At 43.3% G+C, this 25323-nt stretch overlaps 1 protein-coding gene across 1 annotated transcript in view; it reads right to left on the bottom strand.

Annotated features, from left to right (window-relative positions):
* Positions 1-25323, bottom strand: part of MTHFD1L (methylenetetrahydrofolate dehydrogenase (NADP+ dependent) 1 like) — a 173528-nt gene that overhangs the window by 40353 nt on the left and 107852 nt on the right. The window contains exons 25-26 of the mRNA XM_052645507.1: positions 13218-13325; positions 10966-11118 (exon numbers count right to left, since the gene is read on the bottom strand). Coding sequence (XP_052501467.1) covers positions 10966-11118; positions 13218-13325 — 261 coding nt within the window. The remainder of the gene's footprint in view (positions 1-10965; positions 11119-13217; positions 13326-25323) is intronic.

Genomic DNA, 25323 nt, shown 5'->3' with positions numbered 1-25323 from the left:
GGGAAGCAACCTGAACCTCACCGTAAAATAGAGCAAAGATAACAGAAGCTCAGGTTGCTGGTCCCCAGGGACTTATAATAACTGTGACAGAGAAGCGAACACGCTGACAATAGATGATGTTAATGTGCTGGAAACATTTGTGCAAGTCCGACAAATAATGCATGGCGACTCAAAATAAGAAGAGATCACTTCCTTTATTTTTAGGACAATTCTCTTTAATTGGTTAATGTAGCTTGAAATAACTTTAAAAGCTTTGAGCTGCAGCAAATCACAGTCCATTCAGAAACTAAATTATTGAGGCTTAATGACTAAATGGACATAGAGTATTTCACTATAGGTGACCACATACAGTACAGAAACAACACATTTGTCCCCTGATATAGCATGGAGCAGCCCAACTCAACACTTCCAGCTTTCCTGGTTACCTAGTACAAGCTGCATCCTGAAACAGGGCTTACCAGCCTGGGCGAGGGAAACTGCTGGAAGTTTTACTTATCTGCCTCAGTGGCAGTAAGAATGACCCAGAAATACACACTGCCTGAGCTACTGAAAGAAAATGTCAAGATGTTGAAGATCTAAATTATTGTTGAGCAAGGATCTCATAAGCCTTAATACTCATGGACCACTAGAACTCCCTGAGGCCATTCATCACTAACTCAGCTCACAGGGCTGATACAAACAGTAAATGATGTGTTAGTCTATATGAAGCATTAGAAAGAGTGTCTGACATGTACTAAGAACAACTACTATAGTATCAAGTGATACAGCCTGGTGGCATATTTGATCTGTAAGTGCACATCTAAATACGTTCCAAGAAAAATGAATTTAGACCTGGTTTTATAGCCTTGCTGGTCAGTAACTGGTTGGGTCAGAACACTGACCCCTGAAGGTTGGAGTTACACGCAGATAAGAAAGGTGGGCATTTGAGCCCTGTCCTCTCAGTGTCTTATAAGACGTGCTTTTCCAGACTGGGACTTGAGTGGGATCCTAATTCTGTGAGGTTACCCTGGAAGAGGTCTCCATAAGCAACCCTGTGTCTTCTGCGCGGCTGGCCGGCCCCTATTGCACTGGGTTCCACATTGTATGTTTGTAACAGTATGGTCTGCACTGAACTCCCAACTGTGGACAGATCAGGGGAACCGAAGCCCAGGTCCCTACCCTAGGGAGGTCTGGATTAATAGGAGACACCAGGCAAGGCGGCTTGGTAAAGGGATAGGACCCCCAGAGGACGTAAGCGCAATAGATCTTAGCTGGGTGGAGCTGGCAGTATGAACACAGTGTTTGGAGGTGAGTAGGGGCCACCACTCTGTCCTGGGGGGCAAGTTTTGAAAGTTGAGTAACTAAGTCTTATGAGGAGAAATGCAGGTAAATCTGGGAACTGTATGATGGATTTTGGAAGGTGCAAGGAAGCATGGAAGGTAACTTTTCAAGTCTTCCACTCCTCAGAGCTGATTCTTGAGGTGGGGCTGAGTCTCAAACAAGAGACTGATGTCCACAAAGGATTCAGCAACTTGTACTCCTGGCCCTAGGTTTTCTCTGCAGCAGACTGTGGTACCTTTATTACCAATGGCCTGGGACACATACGTAATGGAGACACCATTGGAAATCCTACATAGGGGTGGCAATGTGACGATGAACATTCATTCTGAGCCTTCCAGGGTCTGCATAAATACCTCCGTTTGATCACATAATCCAACACAAATTATTTATCTAATACCTACTTTATACTTATTGCCTGATTTAAGAAGATCTGCTTATACTCAATGGTATAAAATGTTCTGAATTTTCAATGATATCCAGAAACAGCAGGCTACACTACCAAACTTTGTCAAACTGCCTCAGAGGGTGACCTGGCTCTTTAATCGGAAAGCTACTTTGCCAATGCAGGAGACACAAGAGATGCAGATTTGACTCCTGGGTCAAGAAGATCCCCCGGAGCAGCAAATGGCAACCCACTCCAGTATTCTTGCCTGGAAAACCCCACGGACAGAGGAGCCTGGTGAACTGCAGTCGGGCACAATAGGCAACTGAGCACACATTTTGGTCTATGTTGATTTTATTTCCCTTGCTTAAACTGCTTAGCTGCTTTGGACTATATGCTTCTTGGTAAAGACTAGGATAACAAAGTAAATGAAAGCAACAAGGGGACACAGAGTAAAGAGAAGTACCATGAGTACTAGATACTTTTATGGATGTCTTTCTGACTTGTGTATATGTTGATTGGCAATTTTATGCTCTGAATCCAAACTACTCAATGAGGAAGAAAACAAGTAAGGTATAGATGGAAGCGGAAGAGGAACGGATCAGTATCTCATCAATTCCTAAGAAAACAAAAGATCTATATATTGATGATGGGGTGGATACCTCAGCATGACAAGCACCTTTTTTTCTAGGTTTGTAGAAAGAAAGACAGAGCCTACGTGTAGGGTTAATAGCAATGGGCTAAAAATTTAACCCAATTTTAAAAGGTTAACTCAATAATAGAAATATCTGGTAATGCTATTACTCAGCATGTTTCCCCAGCTCAGGCTGATTTCATTTGAAGTCATTTTATATTTATGCTAAAAATAAATTAGCATCAAACTCAGGGAGACAAGATCCCTGAAACTAATGGACTGGACCTTAGATAACCTTATGTGATTGAGGGGCAAATATCATTCTCCTGAGTCACGAAGCTTCCTCTGGCTCATCAATCTGAAAAACAGTTTCTGGAAATCGAGAATGCTGCTGGTCACCTTCCTTTGCTGGAAACATGTTGTAGTGAAAAGGCAGGGACGTGCTCTCTCCTGACGGGACAGACACACGTGTGCCTGTCCTCTGGACACCCGGAAGGGGACAGCTTGCTGCAGCCGCCCTGGGATAAGAGGAAGTGAGTGACGTCTGGGCCAGAGGAAGGGCATGTTTGGGAGAGAGCAGGAAATTGTGATGTCAGGATGAGGAAGAGCAGTGGGAGAGACCCAAGCTGGGTGGGAGAGAGGAAACAGACCAGGTCCCCAGGAATGGGGCGAAAGGACACAGCCATACAAAGAAAGTGAAGCCAGGTGGGGAGGGGAGGCTTCAGGCAATGTGTGAGGCGGGTCTGGATCACTTCAAGCTAATCAGAGAGATTTTAGGTGTCAGGTTCACTGGGGTCAACGAGCCCTGGAATTAGGAAGGACACGTGCAGAGGCAACCTTCTGAGTGATCTTGGGTGATGGGAGCTCTGTAGAACACGACTGCTTACCCACATCATTGAAAGGCAGCTTGGGGAGGAAGTGTGTGTACTGGGCCACGAGTCTCTGGAAAAAGCGGGGAGCAGTGCATTGGGCTGAAACCTACAAGGTCTGAATTGAATTCATGCGTAAGTGAATGGACCAGGTTTATAACCATGCATCCCCGAAGAAGAAAACGTTTCCCCGGTGAGCTGCAAAATAACTTCACTGACCTGAATCCGGTCCAGCGGAAACGAGACATCCAGCACATACTTTTTACAGGAGAGGGAGTAGAACGGAAAACAAAGTGAGCTTAACTGAAATGTGAGAAAGAAAGCGGCAGTGACTTGGCTGGGTGGGGCCCAGGCTCACTCTTTCACGGGCCCCCTTTCCTTCCAGACCAGTAGCCCTCCACCCAGCATTTGCTGTGGATGACATCACTGGTTTCGCAAACATGCTCCAGGAATTTCCTGCTTTCCAGAGACAGGCCGACCGAGGCTGTCAGTGGGGCACCTGGGCAGAGATGAGGGTCGGGTCACAGAGCGGACACAAAGGCCACACCAGGGCCCTTTACTCGTTCCATAATCTGCTGTGTGTTTTACTGCTGAGTTTTCAGTCCCCTTTCCTTGGACAGATGTGCACTGTCCACGCTGTCAGGGTTACGATCCAGACTGCTAATGGCATGGACACACATGCCCTACCCAGGATCACATCTTCTGCTTCAAAGAGAGCACAGGGACCAAAAGTGAAGGGTATAGGAAGGGAGAGGGAAGCTGCTCGGGGAGCTGCCCTGAAAGGACCCGGAACTCTGGCCCACTGCATCCTACAGCCCACCCCAGCCCTCCAGCCAAGGTGCTTTTCTCCCCTCATCAGTCTGTGAGGCCAAGGCACTAGCAGCCTCTCTACAGTTTCAAGTGGCCACTCTGTGCTCCAGAAATGCTCTAACTCAGGGTTCCCCAGACCTCAGGCCGTGGACTGGAACTGGTCCATGGCCTGTTAGGAACCAGGCTGCAAGGCAGGAGGTGAGAGGCGGGCTTCACCTGGATCTACAGCCACTCCCCATCTCCCACGTGACTGCCTAAGCTCCGCCCTCTGTCAGGTCAACAGCAGCCTTAAGATTCTCAGAGCTCAGAGGAGCTCGAAGCCTACTGTCAACTGTGCATGCAAAGGACTTAGGCTGCATACTCCTTATGAGAATCTAATACCTGATGATCTGATTCCATATTATGGTGAATTGTACAATTATTTCATTATATATCACAATGTAATAATAATAGAAATAAAGCCTACAATAAATGTAACATGCTTGAATCATCCTGAAACCACCACCCCGCCATCCGTCAAAAAATTGTCTTCCGTGAAACCAGTCCCTGGTGCCAAAAAGGTTGGGGACCGCTGCTCTAACTGGCACCAAACACCATATGAACGCTGCAGGAATTCTTAATCCCTTCTGCAGGATGGCTTAAGCCCAAGATTCTAGTCCAGATTCTTGTCTTCAATAGCCAACATGTCCTAATTTTATGTCCTAAGTTTGTCAATAAAGAGGACTTCATGTTTAAGAAGATTTCCTAGTTCTTCAGGAGCCAACCTCATTGCCTCACATGATATCAAAAGAAAACCGTCCAATACACCAAAAACTAACTTCAAACGGGCATGTGCTAGGAATTCACACTTGGTTGGATACCTCTCCAAACCAACTGTTCTGACAACATGTCCTTGTGTGAGGAAGCCTCGTAAGATGAAAGGAAGTGGTCAGCCTCTCTCCAACCCATGGCAGGAGTGAGGAAACAAATTAACAAGGACAAAATGATCCTGCGTTCCCTTAGCTGAATTTGGGGCCAGCAAACATCAGTCAACAAACAACACTCAGGAGTGGATTTCTTATAGGAACATTCTGGCTCTTTGGGCCTCTCTTTGGTGTCCGAAAGAGTCCAGGTGTTAAAACACTACGAGGCAGCCAGGAAGGAAAAGATGACTCTACCCACCTAAGTCCAGGGGCCATACATGTGTTCTGACTCCCGTGCAACTAACTGGCCCTCACAAAACATTTTCCCAAATCCTTTCAGTTTATCATTTCTCTATTTATTGTATTTTCATGTTATGAAAGTGACATATGCTTGATGCAGTAATCCGCAGTAAGCAGAAATGTAAAGAAAAGCAGCTGCTCATAATGTCAGCCCCATGTTGACATTTTGGTGTCTTTCTAATCTCTTCTATATGGAATGTAATTTACATCCCAATAATATAATTTCGTAAACTTTGCTTACATATTAATGTTTTTATGCCATGACATTTATGTCAAATGATTAAACAACTCTGAAAAATTATTATAAAAACTTAAAAACCATATCAAAGCAATGGGACCACCAGACAAAGACCACCTACTAAACTTTGAGGGGACGGGGTGGGAAGGGTGTGCATGAGATTGTTTTAGAGAAGTTTTATAAGCTACCAAGGTTTATTGAACACTATAAACCATAAGCTTTGAAAGAATTTTTGGAAACACAAGAGGCTAATCTGTACAATAGAGTGTTGGAAAATCTGCTCTTCTCTCTCCACACCAAAGATCTGTATTGCTAAATTATTTCTTATAAGGAGATGTGCTAACTGGTGACTGTGTTAGTCTAGGATATTATACGTTTTTGTAGCTTTCAGTAATACGATGGAGGAACTTTCCTGGTGGTCCACTGATTAAGAATCTGCCTTCCAATGCAGAGGACACGAGGTTGATCCCTGGTCAGAGAACTAAGATTCTCCATGCCGTGGGGCAACTAAGTCACAACTAGAGAGCCTGAACATCACAATGAGAAGCTCCTGCATGCCATGACTAAGACTCAGCACAGCCAGATAAATAAAATTACTTTTAAAATATGATGGAAAGAATATATAAGGATAATGTCATTAAAGAGAGGCAAGGATACACATGGAGCTTAGCAGGAATGAAGATATTTCAGGAAGGGAAAATTATTTACAGAGAGATGGAAAACCTGGCCAGAGCATGCAAGGATGGGGCAGAAAGTCTTAGATGACCTTAGCTGAGGAACTCTTGAACCACTAGGTGCTCCTATAAAGTGAAATGTACTAATGAAGTGGCTACCCATACTGGAGATCATTAATTGGTGATCAACTCCAACTAAAGCAGTAACTAAATAAAATACGATGAAATCATTCAGTGGCAGAAAACTCTGGCTTATAAACCAGGGTGAAGAGTGAAAGTAAATACTTAAAAACTAAATCTGGGGGGAAAAAACTGAACTCTCTAGCACTTCACCCTGTGATGTCCCAGAGTCAGCAACATTAAAGATACTTATTGTTTGAGGAGGGATGTGCTTGTGTGGGGATTCTCCACTTTTAGACCTACTAGGTAGCCAGGGGGACATGCCTTCCTCGAGGACACACCGAAAGGATTTCTCCTTTGTTATAAAGCCCACAGCATTCTGCACCTGTGTGATTTTACTTACTAGTGTCCAGCATAAGGACGCATGAAGAGGACTGGAGCATGTTCATCTTCATGCGATTTACAACACCTTGCACCTCACAAGTAAGAATGAATGAATGCACAATGTAGAAAAACTGAGGATCTTTCCGACTGGGGTTTTTCCTGGAAAGCAGAGTTGGACGCCTGTTTCAAAGGCACTCACATAAGCACGTGTGGAGTGATCATGGGTCAGGGTGATTAATTACACTAGAATTTTCCCACCTGCAGGAGCCAGTCCCCCCAGTGTCCTCATCCCCCTTTCCCCCCAGTCATCTCAGCAGGAAATTACTACACTATGTCTCCCACACGGATGGTGACTATTAGAAGCATTCTTGCAGACTGTGGCAGGGCCCAGGACCGGGTCAAGTAAAAGTAAATACCTGCCCTTATTAGGCGATCCTGGCCTCCTGCGGTGCGTTTGCCCTGGACACAGCAGCTTCTGGCTCGGTCACAGAAAGCAGACCCCAGGCCACCGCCTCCATGCGATGCTTCCTGACCTTCAGGAACTTCTTTCCTCATGCACCACTTCCTTCCTCACTCCTCGTGATTGTTTTGGAGGATTTTACCCCAGGGGCCCATGCTCACTGCTCTGCCCCGGGTGGAGGCACAGGGACCTCCTCAGGGAACCCAGCCAGCCTGAGGTCACTCTCAAGGACTGGTCACACCTTCATCTTCTAACTGGTCAGGCGTCAAGCAGGAGCAGGGGAAGAGGGATGGACTTGTGGTCATCCACCCACACAAGCTGACGGAACCTGACTTTCCAGAAATGACCTTACAAGGCTGTGGCTGTGGGGGTATGAGTTGAGGTGCAAAGAGATTCATAGCATCTATTTGCTTAGTGACTCCAAAGATTTAAAATTACGATCCATATTTAATGACTATTAAATACTCAGAAACGAGTGAGGATGTCATCTTCTGAGTCACAATTTTTACAACAAACCATTTCCTTTGTTAATTTCACGTCTATCTACTAGGGGCAGTAAGCTGCCTGAGGTGGAGAAAAATGCTTTATTTTGGGGCTTCCCATAACAGGGACCACAGAGTCATGTGCAAATTTCCTGAATGAATGAACGAAACGGTTGGGAGAACTACTATGGGATCCCAGATCTGTGCAGCAAAAGACAGGAAAGGTCATGGACTTGGCTAATTCTCTCCTTGGTGGTACCCACTGTTCCATGCTCTTTGGGACCCTCATGGCCCCGGCTCCCTGGTCTAAGCCTGGACCACCCAGGGGTGCTCTTCTCCTAAGCACAGGCCTTCACCAACTGAAGGTGAAGTGGCTTCTATCACTGAGGCCATTTTGAGGAATACAAAGCAAGCTCTCCTGGTAGTTACGTTAAGTGAAGCACGATTAAAGAAAGTGAAGTCACTCAGCCGTGTCCGACTCTTTGTGACCCCATGGACTATAGCCCACCACGCTCCTCTGTCTGTGGGATTTTCCAGGCAAGAATACTGGATTGAGTTGCCGCTGCCTTCTCCAAATCTTCCTGACCCAGGGATTGAACCCAGGTCTCCGGCATTGTAGGCAGACGCTTTACCATCTGAGCCACCAGGGAAGTTGTAGTATGACTAAATTACACTCAATAACATTCACCCTTAAAAACCATGGCACTCTATGAGTTTTGACACATGTACACGCGTCGTGGAACCACAATTAAAATACAGAACATTTCTATCACCCGCTAAAAAGTCCTTGGTGTCCTTCGGCAGTCTGTCCTCTCCCCTTCTCTCCCCCCGGACCACTGATCTGATTACTTTTTACCATCAGCTGAGCCTTTTCCAGGATACCATTCAGAACCTGTTTTCCTTAACCCCTTCTCTCTCTTCCAGTACTGGTGTTACCCCTCCTTCAATGAGAGACTCCATCACCAGCTCCTGTGTACCCCGTGGCCTCCCTGTGCCACCTACCAGGGGTCTTCCCAGACTCCCGGGGGCTCCTGCTATCCAGTCAGCTCCGTGAACTTGGATGTTTTCCGAGTACCATCCCCTCCCTCTTCTCATTTCTCTCGTGCTGGTCTTTGCTTCTCCCCAGTATCCGCCCTCATGTATATTTGTACAGTTCTCAGGGCTTTCTTCCTGCCTGTTCCTTTCTCCTGGTTGCTGTGTCTGTGTTTCCAATGGATTCACAGATCATGTTACATAGACCCTATGAGCCCCTCCAGCTCTCTGTCTCCGGGCCAGATGCATTTCTGGCCCTGTCAACCTGACTTCTTGACCGTTCCTTCCACACCCAACAGCATCACCATCTGTGGTCAGGCTGGAAGTGACCCGACTCCCAAGCCCACGTGCAGGTGGCCACCTTCACAATATGTCTGGAATTCACTGCTCCTCTTCTGTGGCTTCTGAGCTAACCTGGAGCACCTCTTTACTCGGCCCATGTCTCCCTCGGTCTGCTTCTCTTCCCTCTCAGCACTCTCCCACTGTTACCAGAGCTATTTCTCTAAGATACAAATCAGACATTTTCCTTCTTATAAGAATAAAAACCAGGGGAATTTCCTGGCAGTCCAGTGGCTAGGAATTGGCGCGTTCATGGCTGGGGCCCCAAGGGTTCAATTCCTGGTTGGGGAAATAAGATCCTGAAAACCAAACAGCATAGCCAATTAAATAAATACATAAATATGACAAAGAAAGAAAGAAAAAGAATAAAGACCAGGTGCAAAACCCACCTTACTGCAGCTCTCCAGTGTGCATGAGATAAAATCCAAGGTCTTTCAGATGGTAGTTCATATCCTTAACAGTTTAAAATGATCTTGCTACTCTAATCCCATTTCTCAACATCTCAACCCCTGTCCAACTCCAGGCATACTGGATTAACCCACGAAGGCTACCATGTATCTCTGTGCCTTTGACTCAAAATTCTCTGTTTCCACAGCTGTTGGAGGTTGATTCTCTTTTTCTCCCTTACACACCCTGACTACAACCAGTAAGAAACAGCTGTTGTCTCTCCTATGCCCTGGGGGCATTAAGATGCTAACACCAGGTCTGAAGCTCCAATACTTAAGCCACCAGATGTGAAGGGCCGATTCACTGGAAAAGACCCTGATGCTGGGAAAGACTGAAGGCAGGAGGAGAAGGGGGCGGCAGAGGATGAAATGGTTGGATGGTATCACGGACTCAACGGATATGAGTTTGAGCAAACTCTAGGAGACAGTGACGGACAGGGAAGCCTGGCGTGCCGCAGTCCATGGGGTCACAAAGAGTCAGACATGACTGAGCAACTTAACAACATCATCATCATCACACTTTCTACACACCTCTGTGCTGTTCAACCCTATGCGTCTCACATTTACTCCGTGTAGCATCTCTGTGCCTCACAGGCATTAAGAATTCAAGAAACACTTATTGAAAACACTTAGCCCAATATCAGATGAAACACGCAAATATGAAGGCAAGCAACTCTGTCCTCGTTACGCATATTTTACCCATCCATTGCTTAAACAACAGAGCCACCTGGCTTATTTTAAAATATTGTTATGTTTCCTGCTTGGACTTGGATCAGCTTGTAACAACAACAATGACGACAACAGAGACAATTGAGAATTTTTCTGCTCAATCTAATCCAAGAGCATCCCACAATGAGAAAACAAACTTCAGTCACTGACGGTTACCAAGGGAAGCCACCACATCACTGAGTAGCTCTAATGAGGCATTTTATGTATTAAGGCCATCATCGTGGGTTTTAAGTACTTTGATAAGCTTTCACTTCTGCACTATCTCCCTTCTGTCCAAAGAGAAGCTTTGAAATAACAATAACCATCCCATAGCAACAATGTCTCCTCAGAATAAGGTCAAAACCAAGAACTCATGTGATTCATTCATTTTCTAAGGCAGCCCTGACAAAGAGGTGGAGGGTGAGAGACTGATCTCCCATTCCTGGGGCAGGAGGCTGGTCCTGTCTCTTCAACTTGGTGGTGGCCTCCATTTATCCCACTGCAGTGAAGTCTTATTATTCTGAGCACAATGACATGAAGAACCAGCAGTCCTATACTAAGCCACCCCCCGCCCCCATCTCAACAGCAGACTGGATTCTCCCAAGTTATTCTCTTCTGTGTTCTATAAGGGGAGAATCAATTTTATGACTCAAGGAGCTCTGAACACATGATCTAAAGAAAATAAAAATCCAAACCACAGTGGCAGGTGCGTTCTTTCATTGTGGAAGACAGTACTTAGGAAAATAGCAAATCCTATTAATTACTTTCCAATATCTGGTCTGTAAGGCATTCACACAGCCTGAGGATTTTAGGAGTTATAACAACACAGACTGGGGAAGGTTCTGGGAGGATGTTACACACTCACCGTTCCAACCAATGGGTAAATGAATCCAGCGCCTATGCTGGCCCGGACGTCACTAATGGGCAGAATGAAACCCTTGGGTACGCCTTTCTTGTCAGGTTGGTGAGACAGGGAGAGGTGGGTCTTTGCCATGCAGATGGGCAAATTTCCAAATCCCTATAAGAAAGGCAAGAAAAAGTGTTCTTTGAGCAAAAATATTCTTTGTACTTGTTTGACCTGCACCCCCTAGAACCCCCACGGCTCAGATCCACACACACAGTACTGCTTGTTATTGCTCGTTCACTGAGCAAGAAGATGGAAGCGAAACTCAGCTACACCTGATCATCACCTGGCAGGCTGAGGGTGTCCATTACTTATTTTGGATAATTCTTGTTACAGAAAGACACTATTATGTGTGTGTCTGAAGGGAGGGTGGCTCCTTGCTGGCAAGGCAGCAGCAGCTGTAGAAACCACTTTCCAAGAATATTAATATCCGGGACTCAGAAAGGTAATCTGGAGAAAGGCTCCGTAATGAGGCTTTTAGTCCCACTGTTCACTCATTCTTGGCGGCTGTCAGCAAGCAAAGGGCCGCTTTGTGTTGCTTTATGAATCACGGCTATTTGATCTGCGATTACATTATATGAACTGAGATGAGGTCACTATTTAAGCCTCTTATTTTTAAGGACCAAAGGCGATGCCTGACCCAGAGTTTTCAAAGGTGAAAGGGCAGGAAGTCACATGTGGGGTCTCACAAAAAGGACAGTGTCCTTGCAGCCTGGTCCCGATTAAGGGTACACAGTGTCTCCTCAGAGACTTGGCTGATTAATTGCAACCACACACTTGATGCGTAACTTTTAAGGAACATTCTCTGGGTGGACAGACAGATAAAAGGAATGAAATCTCCAGAGGTAACCCACACAGAATTTCTTATGATTCAATCTAGGACTATTTGGAAAACTTTATCAAAGTATCAACTGAGGGGTGGGGTGGGGCTGTTCTCTATTCTCTTAATAGATGTTGATCAGAAATCTGCTGGGGTTAATCAAGATTGCTCTGCAGAAACAGTGCCCAGAATTTGGCATTTCAGAGATCAATCAAACATTGAAACAATTTTTGTGAACTGATAAGGGTTTGCCAATTTAAGTTTGCCAGTTAAGAATATATTTAAAAAAAACCCCAGCATGCTATGTGCTATCACCCTATTACTTTCTAAGTTTTTAAGCCTGAGAAAAAAGTCAGGAAGGATCTAATATTAGAATTAACAATAGTCCTTAAATAGCATTATTAAAAACTCATGGGGGAAAAAAAAAACCCTCATGACAATGACCTTATTTTACTGAAAATTTCACTGCAGAACAATGTCAGTGTGTACAGCAAATTTTAGGAATCATTTATTAAAAAAAAAAAGTCAAGAGCATTCTTAAGCTCTTGGAAAATTCTAAGAAGAAATGAATTGCTGACTATCTTACCAAATCTGAGAGAATACTCTGGTTAGAGTTGGTAGCATAGGACAAAAAATTAAATATGCATTAAAAATAGAATTTAGGAGCTGGGGGGATGAAAAAATAGATCAGTGATACTCCTCATGAAGCTCTTTTGCCAGCAAACTCTTGAAGTGCTCTGAGTTCTACTGATCATAGTAAACAGGATGGGACGTTTGAGGTGCATGGCCCCTTTGGTCAGGGTGGCTGAACACACTCTGCAGAGCCTGTCTGACATGACCATTATGGGGCTAGACTCACCCTGCTGCATCTTGGTCACCTCCACAGCAGAAGGGAAGAGAGCCTTCACCCATGGTGACAATCTCAGCACCAAGCCAAGGAAGCACTTGTATAAAAAAGGACACCAAGCACCCCCCATCTTTATGCACAGCGGTCTTATTTGACTAACCTGGCACTGTGCTAACATTTTTAAGACAGTAAGAGGAAGCACTACAGATCATTTAACTCTGACTCCACAGCTGCACACCCAAGAACAGTTTTAGTGTTTCTGGCTGATAAGCAGGGGCTAAGGATCACACACTACAGATAAATGTGGCTACAACCTGTATTAGACACATTTATAACCACAAAAGTCAATGATGTGTATGTCAGAGGGTATATCCTCTCAACATAATTACAGTCAATATCCTATCCAAGGATATTAACTTAATTTTTGTAGACCACACAGTAGATTAAGCCAAATTCAGCTGGTGGAACTTATGCCAGCTCTCAATTCAGGGTGAATAATTTCAAAAGCTTAACCTGGATTTTTTTCCCTAAGAGTACAACTTTTACCTGTTCTGTATAACGATCTATTTTGGACTGTGCTTCAGGAGAGAGTTCAATATCTTTGGCTCCATAGACAGACTGGGCAATGGTTCTTATCTTTTCCACAATTGGAAGCTGAAGAAACACAAATGACAACAACAATGTTAAGTTTCATCTGCTTAAAAAATTAATAGAAAGCCTAGTGAAATTTTCTTTAATTGCTTAAAATTCACTACCAGATTCCCTTCTCATCAGCTGTAGTATTTGAAGCATCCTCTTTCTCTTCTTTCATCCTTAATGTACTGAAATCAGAGATTAACTCACAAATAACAAGCCTTAGGTATTCAGCCAGTCCAGAGGCTACTTATCTGCTTAAACCACTTTTATCCATTACATCTTTATAAAAAATGTACCTTTACTATGTTTTTTGATGGTTTTTATGTCAGAATGAGTCTCCTGACTAAACAGTGCTGATGTTTAAGTAGGTCTCAACTTGGGTTATATGGTAGTTAAATGTAATAATACTAAGGAATAAATATGTTTTTTATGAGTAAGAATGGGTTGAGATTTTAATATAAATGCTGGAGTGATTAAACATTTTATTGGAAAACTAGAGGTTGAACCTAGTGTCACTTTAGCAAATGATGAGACATCAGGAGAAGGAGGGAAATCCGAGAAGACTAGGTATGGGCAAATAAGTGTGTGGGGAGGAAATGGAAAGATTTTCCATAATGTTGGATATAGGTTGCTGGTAAAATACTAGAAGTGTTCTTAAGAAACAAGAGGGCTTCCCCAGCGGCTCAGTGGTAAAGAATCTGCCCGTCAGTTCAGGAGACACAGGTTCAATTCCTGGCTGAACAATTCCACACGCCTCGGAGCAGCTAAGCCTGCGCGCCACCACTACTGAGCCTGTGCTCTAGATCCCGCGAGCCGCGACCACTGAGCCCATGTGTCCTAGAGCCTGTGCTATACAAGAGAAGGCCCGGCAATGAGAAGCCCATGCTCTGCGGCCAGAGAAAAGTCTGCATGGCAACGAAGACCCAGCATGGCCAAAAATAGACTTAAAAAGGAAACCAGGATAAATCATTAGGAAAGGAATGTTTCATAGATGAAGTGATTCCTAATTCAAGCAAAGCATCTGACGAAACTGCTCCTAATTTTACTGTGGGTAGGAAATGCACAGGCACAATGGATGTAGTTGGTGGATTACTGTTTGGTAAAGTGCTGCTGGGCCAAGTGCTGACTGAATGGACACAGCCAAGGGGCAGAAGCCTCTTGTGGGCCACCCTCCAGGACTTGGCTGTACAGAGGCAAATGGTACATCTGCATGAATCACTGTTGATATACACAGGAGGGAGAGTTACCTAACAGGAGAAAATAAAAGCTTGTTCTACTTTCTCAGTAGGACAGAATCCCAAACTGCTTTAAAATGTGCTTTTCATAACCACAGTTTTTATTACTGTAGAGGTGCTCTGTGGTCTGGAGCTGAAATATCGAATGTTTCTATGAATAAAGAAATTAAGGTGCAGGTCATTATGATCTTTCAGTGAAGGACATAAAAGAGGAAATGAATCAAAGGAGAGAAACTTCCTTCATGGATGAGAAGCTGCAACACTGAATTGAGTCGGGTCTCTCAAACAATCTATTAGCTCAATCCAATTCCAATAAAAATCCCCAAAGCACTTGCGTTACTTGGCCAACTGATTTTAAAATTGCTAATGAAGAGTAATGGCATAAATAGGTAAGATAACTTCATAAATAAATAAAACCGAAAGAACGAAGGTACGGGAGCTGCCATACCAGGTATTGATCACACTACAAAACTATGCTAATGGATTCCATGTGGTATTGGCACAGGACAAGAGGGTTAATCAAGCTGAGATAAGAAAGAACACAGGAGGACACCTCAGCAGGTGTGGGACAGCATATAGTAGACATGGAACAAAACAGGGCAAGGGCTGACCCTGCAACTGATGTCTGGCTGGAGAGAAATACAATGAAATCCTTACCTCACATCAGGCCCCCAGGTGAGTCCAATATGGGACAAAGGCAAAGCCTTCTAAATGAAAACTTTACATACTAAGGGAAAAAACTGGGGAACTTTATGATCCTAAAGGAGGGAAGGATTTCTTCAATAAGGTAATCACAGAATATACCTTAAAGTAAATGACTTATAGATTTGACATCAAAATTTAAATTTCTTGTATTAAGAAAGACATCAGGAATAAGAACAAAGCATAAAGAACAGTGTAGGAGGAGATAACATGCAAATACTTAAAAGACTGGTTATTAGAATGCATAAAACTTCTGCAAATTCAGGAAAAGACAGACATACATAATGTTGGTTGACAGAGTAACCAATAGCAATATGAAAAATCCCAATCTCATTAGTATTCAAGGAAAAGCAAATTAAAATGATGAAAAACCAATTCATACCCATGAGATGAATGAAACTGAAAGTCTGTGACTATCAAGTGAAGTGTAGGGGAGGCTGTGGGGAAGATGATCCTTCCAGAGTTCTTGGTTGGGATGTTAATGGTCTCGCCTACCATGAAAGCTTCATTACTGGCCTCTTCACTCTTAATATTACCCTCTACAGTAAGTCTAACCTTCCTAGTAAGTCAAAGCTTCTGCTAAAATTCCCTGAGGGCTCACTCTAAGATCTCTCTCAAAGACCAACATCTCCAGGAAACCTACACTGACCTTCCTCAATCACATGTGGGTGCTCTCTTCTTTGCCATGTGATGGCCGTGTAACACACTGACCTAGGTGTCATACAGGACCAGAAATTCAGCAGGGCCTGGCAGCAAATAGCCACTAGCAACGTCCACACTCTTTTGGGGTACACTGACGGACCTCAAATGGTAACAGTGCCAGGATCAAGCTCACCCAATCTACTGGATGGCAAAGGGCCTTTTGTAAACCATGTCATAAGAGAAATGAGAAAAGAAATATTCACCTCTAGATGGGACAAATCTAGAAAGAAATGACAATTATTTGCCAGGAAGGCAGAAGGCAAGGAAAGGACAGAAATGATTAAGGGAAATGGGAAAAGCTATAATAACCAGAGCTGCCTTCCTCAGTCTGAGTTCAGGGTAAGCCTGGGATGGCTCCAGGCTTGTTGCAAAAGAATGACCACAAGAGTGTCAAGTTGAGATTGGGTTAGAGAAAACTCGGTAATTTTTAAAAGATTTCACATTTATTAGCTGAAGAATTGAGAATAGCCTATAAACTCTTTGAGGTCAAGGACCACCTCCTGTTCACCTAAACGTGGGATTGAGCCCCTGGGGTAGGGTCTCAATATACAGTTGAATAAATGAGTAAATATTTTCTGAACTTCCTGTTGATGAAGCAAGGATTCCAGGTGGTGCAACAGTTATAAAAGATTATGTGTGTGTGTGTGTGTGTGTGTGTGTGTGTGTGTGTGTGTTTAGTAGCTCAGTCATGTCTCACTCTGTGATGCCATGGACTGTAGCCTGCCAGGCTCCTCTGTCCATGCGATTCTCCAGGCAAGAATACTGGAGTGCGTTGCCATTTCCTCCTCCAGGGGATCTTCCCGACTCAGAGATGAAACCCGTGTCTCTGTTAACACAACTTTTGCATTTAACAAACTAAAAACTGCACCAATAAGGCAGCTCCATTGCATATAATCTATTTATGTTGTTTCAGCAGGCAAGGAACTTCCTGCTGTTTCTCTGCTTGACTTGGGGGGCGGCGGGGAGTGTAATCTTTAAAGATAAAAGAAAGTCAAGTTTAGTCCAGTGATCTTGATCTGAACTTGATATTCACTTGTATGGCTCTGTTTTCAGTGATAGCTTTTATAAAATAAATAAAATCGTAAAATAAATAATACATGGATATGTATTCATCATCCCTAGCATTCCTCCAACTCCCTAAATACCTACACATTTATCTGTTCATTACCTCTTCCCCCTTCATATCCCTGATGTCTAAGATAGTGACCTGCAATCACAGCCACTCCACAAACATCTGCCAAATGAATAGCCAGCTACGCCAAGTACTTTCAAGATATCATGGTGCACAAAGAACTTCAGGGGTTTTGTGTACAAAGAATGCCTGTTGGGGTGGGGACAATGACCCAGTAAAATATGACAGATTGGAGTGAGTGATAAGGCTCTGCATATATGTTACTAGGAAAGTCAGAAGATCATAGACTGCAGGGGAAGGCATGGAGATCAGCATAAGGCTGGCAGGAACTTCAGTGGTGCTTAAAGGATGTGAAAGATTTTAATAAGCAATAAAAGGAAAGATCATTTCACACAAGCTGAAAGGCACACCTCAAGGTGGGAATGGTGGCAAACACAAGGCTTCTTCTGGAAAGAGTGACCATTCTATTATGCACAATTTCTCAATATCTTCATAAGCTACTTCACAAAGTCTGGCGTCTATACCATGATCTTGGATCATTTTGAAACTAAGACTATGTTAAATCTCTATCTTCACCAAGAATAGAACTCTGAACATATTCTACATTAATTTCCTCCCAAACCTCTAAAATGTATAAAAATAGCTGAAATACTCTAGAACAGAGTATTCTGATGGAAATTTCTATAAGGATGGCAATGGTCTACAACCACGCTTTCCAGGCCGGAAGCCACCTGCCTCATGTAACTATTAAGTAGCTGAAATGAGGAAATATGCTCTTAATTTCAGTTAATTCAAATTTCAATAGCTTCCTGTGACCAGTGGCTATGGCTTGGGCAGCAGAGCTTTAGAAAGAAACCCTGACTAGGGGTCATGATGTCTATAGTTTTTCGTTCAGAGTCTGCCCACCTGGAACCCTGGCTGAGTGACATAGGGAAGGAAGGCTGGAGGCTTCACCCTTCACCACATTCATAGTGTTGGTGGGGTGATTCAGGCTCATAGAAGCTGAGCTACTCAAAGATAGATGACATTATCTTTCTTGAAAAGACCTCTGGAATCACTACCTTGTTTAAAACCTGCTTTTTAGTGGTATGAACTCCAGAAAAGCAGTGGCTTAAATTTTAATTCTTTTCTTTTTTTATTTTTGGTGAGAAGAAAATGGACAAAAAGTGAAATGGAACAAAAATTAAAAATGAAGCTGGTGGCCACTGTGGAGAACAGAATGGAGATTCCTTAAAAAACTAACAAGAGAACTACCATCTGAGCCAGAAACCCACTCCTGGTTGTATATCCTGCAAAAACGCTAATTTGAAAAGATAAGTGCACCCCAGTGATCACTGTCGCACTACTGACAACAGGCAGGACAGGGAAATCACCTAAAGGCCCATCCAAAGACGAATGGATAAAGACGTCACAGACCCACAGTGGAATCTCACTCAGCCACAGAATGACTGAAATAATGCCATTTGCAGCGATACGGATGGACCTAGAGCCTATTGTACTAAGTGCGGTAATTCAGACAGGAAGACAAAAACCATACATCACAGATGTGGAATCTAAAAAACTGATGCAAATGAACTCATGTACAAAACAGAAAAGAGGCAGAGACAAGACAAATTTACAGGCACGAGAAGGGAAGGAGGGAGGGAATAAATTAAGAGTTTGGGATAAACACACATACACACACACACACACACACACACACACACACACCTATTTATAAAATGGATAAATAGCAAGGTTCTACTGTATAGCACAAGGAACTATATTCAACATCATAAGTGTGTGTGTATTCAGTTGCTCAGTCGTACCCGACTCTTTGTGACCCCAGAGAAATGATTCTTAATCCTAATTAAAGTATTGTTTTCTCTAATCCTCTCAGCTAATCCTTCCTCTGGTTTCAGAAAGTTCCTTCACATGCATGTACTTAATCATGCTAAGTCGCTCAGTCGTGTCGAATCTTTACAACCCCATGGACTGTAGCCCACCAGGCTCCTCTGTCCATGGGATTTCCCAGGCAAGACTACTGGAGTGGATTGCCATGCCCTTCTCCAGGGGATCTTCCCGACCCAGGGATCGAACCTGCATCTTTTGCCTTGGCAGGAGGACTCTTTACCATTGTACCACCTGGGAAACCCTCAGCATCGTATAAAAACCTATGATAGGAAAAATTCTGAAAAGAATATATATATATATACACACACATGTGTATATATTTGAATCACTCCACTGTATACCAGAAACTAACCTAACACTGTAAATCAACTATACTTCAATTAAAAAAAAAACACACATGAATCTGCTAGACTTGGGGAAAATAAAGTGTAGCTTGCTACATGGCCTTTCCTGTACTTCAATAGAAGTAAATAACATGAACCCACCTTACACCAGGAGCTTCATTACAACACTCCCCCTAGTGTCATGGGAGCAGCTCTGCGTTGTGACTGAGAACAACAGAGCTTTTTATCTTCAACACAAAGCATGTCCTTGGCTGGAAACCAGCACATCTGAGCTACCCAAGGTGTACGTGCTGACTGCCATGAGCCAGCTCCCCAAGTGGCTAGCCTTGCTGGCTTGTTGGTCCTGAGCAACAGGTCAGTCCAGAAGAATCCCAGAGGAAACTCACTCTCCTAAGAAAATCAGGATGCAAGGCCGAGATAGCTGGGGTCTGAGAAATGAAGAGAGGCTCATCGCCAGAAAGCCCACATTTGTCCATAGGAAATCATGATGATAGGGAATTCACATTCACATCACAAGAGTGACTTTGAATACTCTTTCTTATTTGTCTGTTTTGCTTTCAGTTTTGATTTATCTCAGGTCACAGGAATTCTGACTGTCCAATTTCCTGTAGATGCACATCTTGAGGACGATATTTCATAAAACTAAATATGCAAAGGAGTCAACAGTGTCTAACAGTGCAAACTCAAGTGATATTAATACAGCGTCTTGTTTTAAAATATGCTAACTGAACACTGATTTGAATTTTGTTTCATCTAGTGGAAAACTTTATATTTTTACCACTAGTTGAGGATTTTTTTCCTCACTATGGTTCTCTTTTATTAGTCCTTAATTTACTTTTATTTAAACAATTAAAAAATTTAAAAATAAAGTGCTTATTTCATTATTTTGGTTTTGTTTTGCTTTTCAATTTTTAATGTCCAACTCTGTGACTCCATGGACCATAGTTCACCAAGCTCCCTCGTCCATAGGATTCTCCTGGCAAGAATACTTGAGTGGGTTGCCATTCCCTTCTCCAGGGGATCTTCCCAATCCAGGGATCGAACCCACGTCTCCTGCATGGCAAAGAACCTCTAGGTAAAGCACCGCTAGCACCATCTGGGAAGGCCCATACGCTTATTTACACTGCTGTGCTGGTTTCAAGTGTACAGCGAAGTGATTCAGTTATACATATACATATTTCCATTATTTCTAGGTTATTGAGTAGTCTCCTGGGCTTATATAGTCTTATGTAGAACATAACAGTAACACCAAAGGAAAACAGAGGAACATATGATTTTAATGATCTCAGCCACAGGAGGAGGAAGGGCTGGTAGTGGCCTGAGCACTTGCTTGGCCCAATGATATTCATGTATTTTTATGACACACTTGATATTCCTCCTTGCACAAAGTTACTCACAAACCTCAGTGTGTTGAGAGACTCATACGAACGGACATGAGGTGAAGCTTCAGCTCCATTTTCATGGGAAGGAGTTATACTTCCCTAATTCATCTACTGGAGCTGTGATGCCAAAGAAAAATCTTCTAGTCTAAGATTAAAAGTTTCACTCAAGGGGGGAGTGAACTACTTTCATGAAAAGAAAAAGAAATCGTTTTCTGAAACCTCTCAGATTCTAGGTGATTGGAAGCCTTTGCAGTTTTGAGTGATTTCCTCCTCAAATCTTGAAGTGGTCTTTAATACACTTGTGATGACATTTAAATAATGTTGCTAGCTTTTCAGGCTGAGAAAATGGATTCTGTACCTACTGGGCTTCCCAGGTGGTGCACAGGTAAAGAAGCGCTTGCCAATGTAGGAGACACAAGAGAAATGGGTTCGCTACCTGGGTCGGGAAGACCCCTTGGAGTAGGAAATGGCAATCCACTTCAGTATTCTTGCCTGGGAAATCCCATAGACAGAGGAGCCCGGCGGGCTATAGCCCATGGGCCCACAGAGTTGGACACGACTCAGCAAATGATCACACACCTCTGTTGAGTGGTCTCAAGCCATCTGAATTTAGGTCAGAAAATCCAGGGGATGGATGGAGTGCGGCAGAAAGTGACTGGCTAACTGGAGGTGGGACACTGATGTTTCATTTTACGCCCCTGTCTTTCTTGCTTGGCCCATAGTTCTAGATGATATAACGCAAATCTAGAAGCTGCCACCACAGTGACATTCCATTTCTCGGGTTACAAGAAAGCACTTAGGTGAAATTAGGGGAATCCTTGTGACATGCACAAGTGAAACGGGGATAGACCACTCTTTCTCATCAGGTGCTATTTCTAGCCTCAAGGGGATTAAGCTGGCAGATGCCTAGCAGAATCACAAAGCCCGTATCTAACAACAGATTCAGATCTGAAGAGACATGTCAAACAAAGCTGGGTGTGGCAGCCGGTAGGCCAAGGAGGTGAGTGAGGCCAAGGGAGACTGGACAGGGAACCTAGAGGCCAGAGCTGGGCAAGAATCTAGCTCTGATAGAGATCTGAGGTGTGTTTGCAAAAGGGTGTGGCATGGAGGCGATGTGGGAATTTGGAGCTGAATCATGAAGAAGAGGTAAGCGGAGAAGAGGCTGACGAGGGAGGGGCTAGAAGCAGTTCAGGCTGGAGAACCAGAGCTTCACCATAAATAAGAAAGCAGAACATGAGAGCACAGGGAGAGATATGGACTCTGAAGGAGATGCTCATGGGACTGGAAATACAAGGGTCAGCTTCCTGTAAACTGTGCCAAATATTCAGTTGCACATAAGGGATATAAAGGAGAGAGCTGAAAAAAGGTCTGGTGGAAAGCGGCAGACCAAGGGCAGGTCTGAGGACACAGGGGAGACAGCCAAGGGAGGCCAAGGGCTTGACAAGGAGATAAGAGTACAGGGACAAACAAGGACATAAAAAGAAAGGTCATCCCGTCTCCTTAAAACTTGTTGAGCAATTACTGTGAAATACAAAAGGCACAGAGGGATGTACATAACGATCATTCTAAATTTTAAAATTTTATGAATTAAAACTCTCTATATAGTATGAATGTATACATTTTTATATATTCTGAATACACAGAATGGTACATTTAAAAATGATAAAAACAGGGAACTTCACATTAGGAATATTTTTTTTTTACCATATTAAAAAAAAACACCACTACCATACGCACATACATTCTATACACATATATACAAGTACTTATACACATGTATTTTTATTCATTTCCTTAAAATTTGAGGTTCTGGCTGCAAATGCCCAGTGTCCAACGATACCTGTCAAATACCTACCCCCAAACTGATCTGAATCTTTAAGAAATAGAAAATACATAATTCCTCAATTACCAACCAATTCCTCTACCCCCAAATGCATGCCAGCAGGGAAGAAAACACTCATAAACACACAGGCAGTGAAAGTGCAGCAGGGCGGAAATCCCTGGTGCTGGCATGGCCCTAGACAGTCTTCCTGGTCTGTTTTGATCTCCCCTGATTCCAGCCCCGCTGTGATCAAGAGCATGGCTTCACACAAGGAACAGGAAAGACCTTTAAACAAAAACAAACACCATCCTCTCTTGGTGTCAAGGCTGCACCTCACAGTGTTTGTGAGGTTAGAGGAAGGAGGCGAAGGGATGTGGAGACAGTTTTCAACCCTCACTCCTGATGTAACAAACAAGATTCAGACAGACTTTCGGTGCCATGCATCCTTTGCAAAAGCGACTGAGATTTTTTTAAATCACTAACAGTTCCCAATTCTAATGGAGAAAGATGGCTAAATGTCTGGCTTTAATTAGGGGAGGCCTTTTGTCCTGGTGCCCTGGAAGCTTCTAACTGCTGGGTTTAAACCACTTGGAAAGGACACCATCCCTGGAGTTTGACAAAGTTACCTGAGTTACAAGACAAGTCCTGAAAGTCAATTCAGGAAATGCCCTCTGAAGTGAAACAGACAGAAGGAAGAGCTAACTTAGATCCCCAGCCTCCCATGTCCCAGCACTTTACTCTGGGACATTTCATTTTGTTCTCACAGCAACTGGGTGAAGTTGATGTCAATATTAGACACTATTTTATAGATAAGGAAGCTGAGACTTGAACTGCCCACGTTTACATCCACGGTAAGGCATTGCCAAGATTTAAACTCAGTCCTAATGTACTCAAAGTCTTACCCCTTTAACTATAATGTTATGTGTTTCATCAAGTGTCCATTTTGTCATGGGGCAAGTCCTTCACCTTCTCTAAGATCTCGTTTGCCCATTTAAAAAGTAGAATTGAGCTCACACATCCCACAGAAATGGATTAGATATACCTGAAATAATGCATGGCAGAGAAATTTGTTAGCTTATAAAGTGTTAAATAGAGATTCCTTTTTTCATCTGCTATAGCATTTCCCTGGGTGCTTACAGATATAGAGACATTATACTGTAAACTGTAAAGATAAACTATCAAAAGCAATAATAGAAAAGAAAAAGTCCAAGAGAAGATGGGTTTTGGTGGGGATTTCTAACAGCTTCTTAAAAGGACAGGATACTGTGATCATCCTTAAGGGGTGAAAAGAAATGATACAGTATATTAAATATATTAATTCTTGCATGATAAACTTCCTTTGAGCAATTAGGCCACTGCCCCTTATTCTATAATTTTGAATTAATCAACAGCTTCCTCTGTAACGTGAACAACTGTTGCCTGCTCTTGAATTAGAAGCTACTCCGGTGAAAGACATGCAGAATTGTTCTGTAAAGAACGGTGGTTGCATCTCTCAAGTTTCGACAGGCTGGCACAGACTCCAGTCCGAAGAGCAGCTTGATTCTTGCTTTAACTAATGGACAGGTCATCAGAAAGCCACAGACTCAGGGAGCTGTCTGGCTTCACGGTGTCTCTGAGGCCGGGTGTTTCTTTTTCTTTCGAGCTGTTCCTCTTTTCACTTGGGGTTTTGAGATGATTTCTACTCTCCCCACAAAAGCAGTCATGCCTTCTTTCTGACTCGTCAATCAGCTCAGCTGTCTTTCTTCCGTAACACAAGACAGGGGCGGGACTGGAGCAGGAAATGAGATGCCATCAATCCTGCACCCAGTACATTCTGGGTGGAATAGAGTCTGGGGTGATACACAGAAGCTCCGTTTGTACAAAGAAGCAAAGGCAGCCGGGTGTTTCTTTTATCAGGCTGTTTTATCCAAAAGTATTTTATCACTTCCTTTTTTCCTGTAGGGCAGTCTTATACCTCCCTATGGAGCTATCAAGCATCAAAAGGGTTAGTTATGGGGGGGTGGGGGGGGGGGAGAAGAAAGGAATTAAAAGGGTTTCAAAAAAACTATTACTTAAATAAAACTTAAAAAAGAAAAGCATTACTTAGTCCATAAAGGTTCACCAACACTGATTATGCAAGAAATCTGGTGGAAGGCGGGTAGGGAAAGCTTAAATTCTGTTACTACCTGCAATGGTGACCTCAGATTTCTACACTGTTACAAGATTGTAAATGGTCTTCTATGATCTAAAATGGACTCGCCAGCATGAGGGACAGAACTATTAGGGAGAGAGTCTCTTTTCATAAACTGTCATGAAGCAATAAAAGGCTGAACTGCACAAGAAGCAATTATGCAGCTCAAATCTAATTTCTGTGTTATAAAGTATGTGGGCAAAGGAGGCAAGAGTCCTATCAAATATTGAGGCAACATTGTTATCAAATTAATCCTCTTTTCACAGAAAAGCAGACATTTTAACCGCATCATCTTCACAATGAATGGGAATTTAGAACAAAAATTGTTAATACTGGTGGGAAGGAAAAGGGTTCATCTTAGGGTTAGTGCATGTCGAAGACAGCGTAACTCACAAAATACTGCTTCTATTTATTGACCTTTTTTTCACCTTGGATGGTTTTCCTGAAAGAGCCAGTTTGTGAAATCATTAAAATCTGCCATTGCCACTCAGTGTGGTTCTCGATCAGAGTTGGGAGATTGGTTTGTTTCCTTATATGTAAAATGAGGGGAAAGCAGGGAAGTAAGGACTAAAGAAGTTAACAAGTACAAAGTGCCCATAGGCCTGGCACACGACAAGCCTCCCTCAGACGTTGA

The sequence above is a fragment of the Budorcas taxicolor genome, chromosome 9 (assembly GCF_023091745.1).
Source record: "Budorcas taxicolor isolate Tak-1 chromosome 9, Takin1.1, whole genome shotgun sequence".
Lineage (NCBI taxonomy): Eukaryota > Metazoa > Chordata > Mammalia > Artiodactyla > Bovidae > Budorcas > Budorcas taxicolor.
Note: the sequence above shows the minus strand (reverse complement) of the source record. Positions and strands in the feature narration are given on the sequence as shown.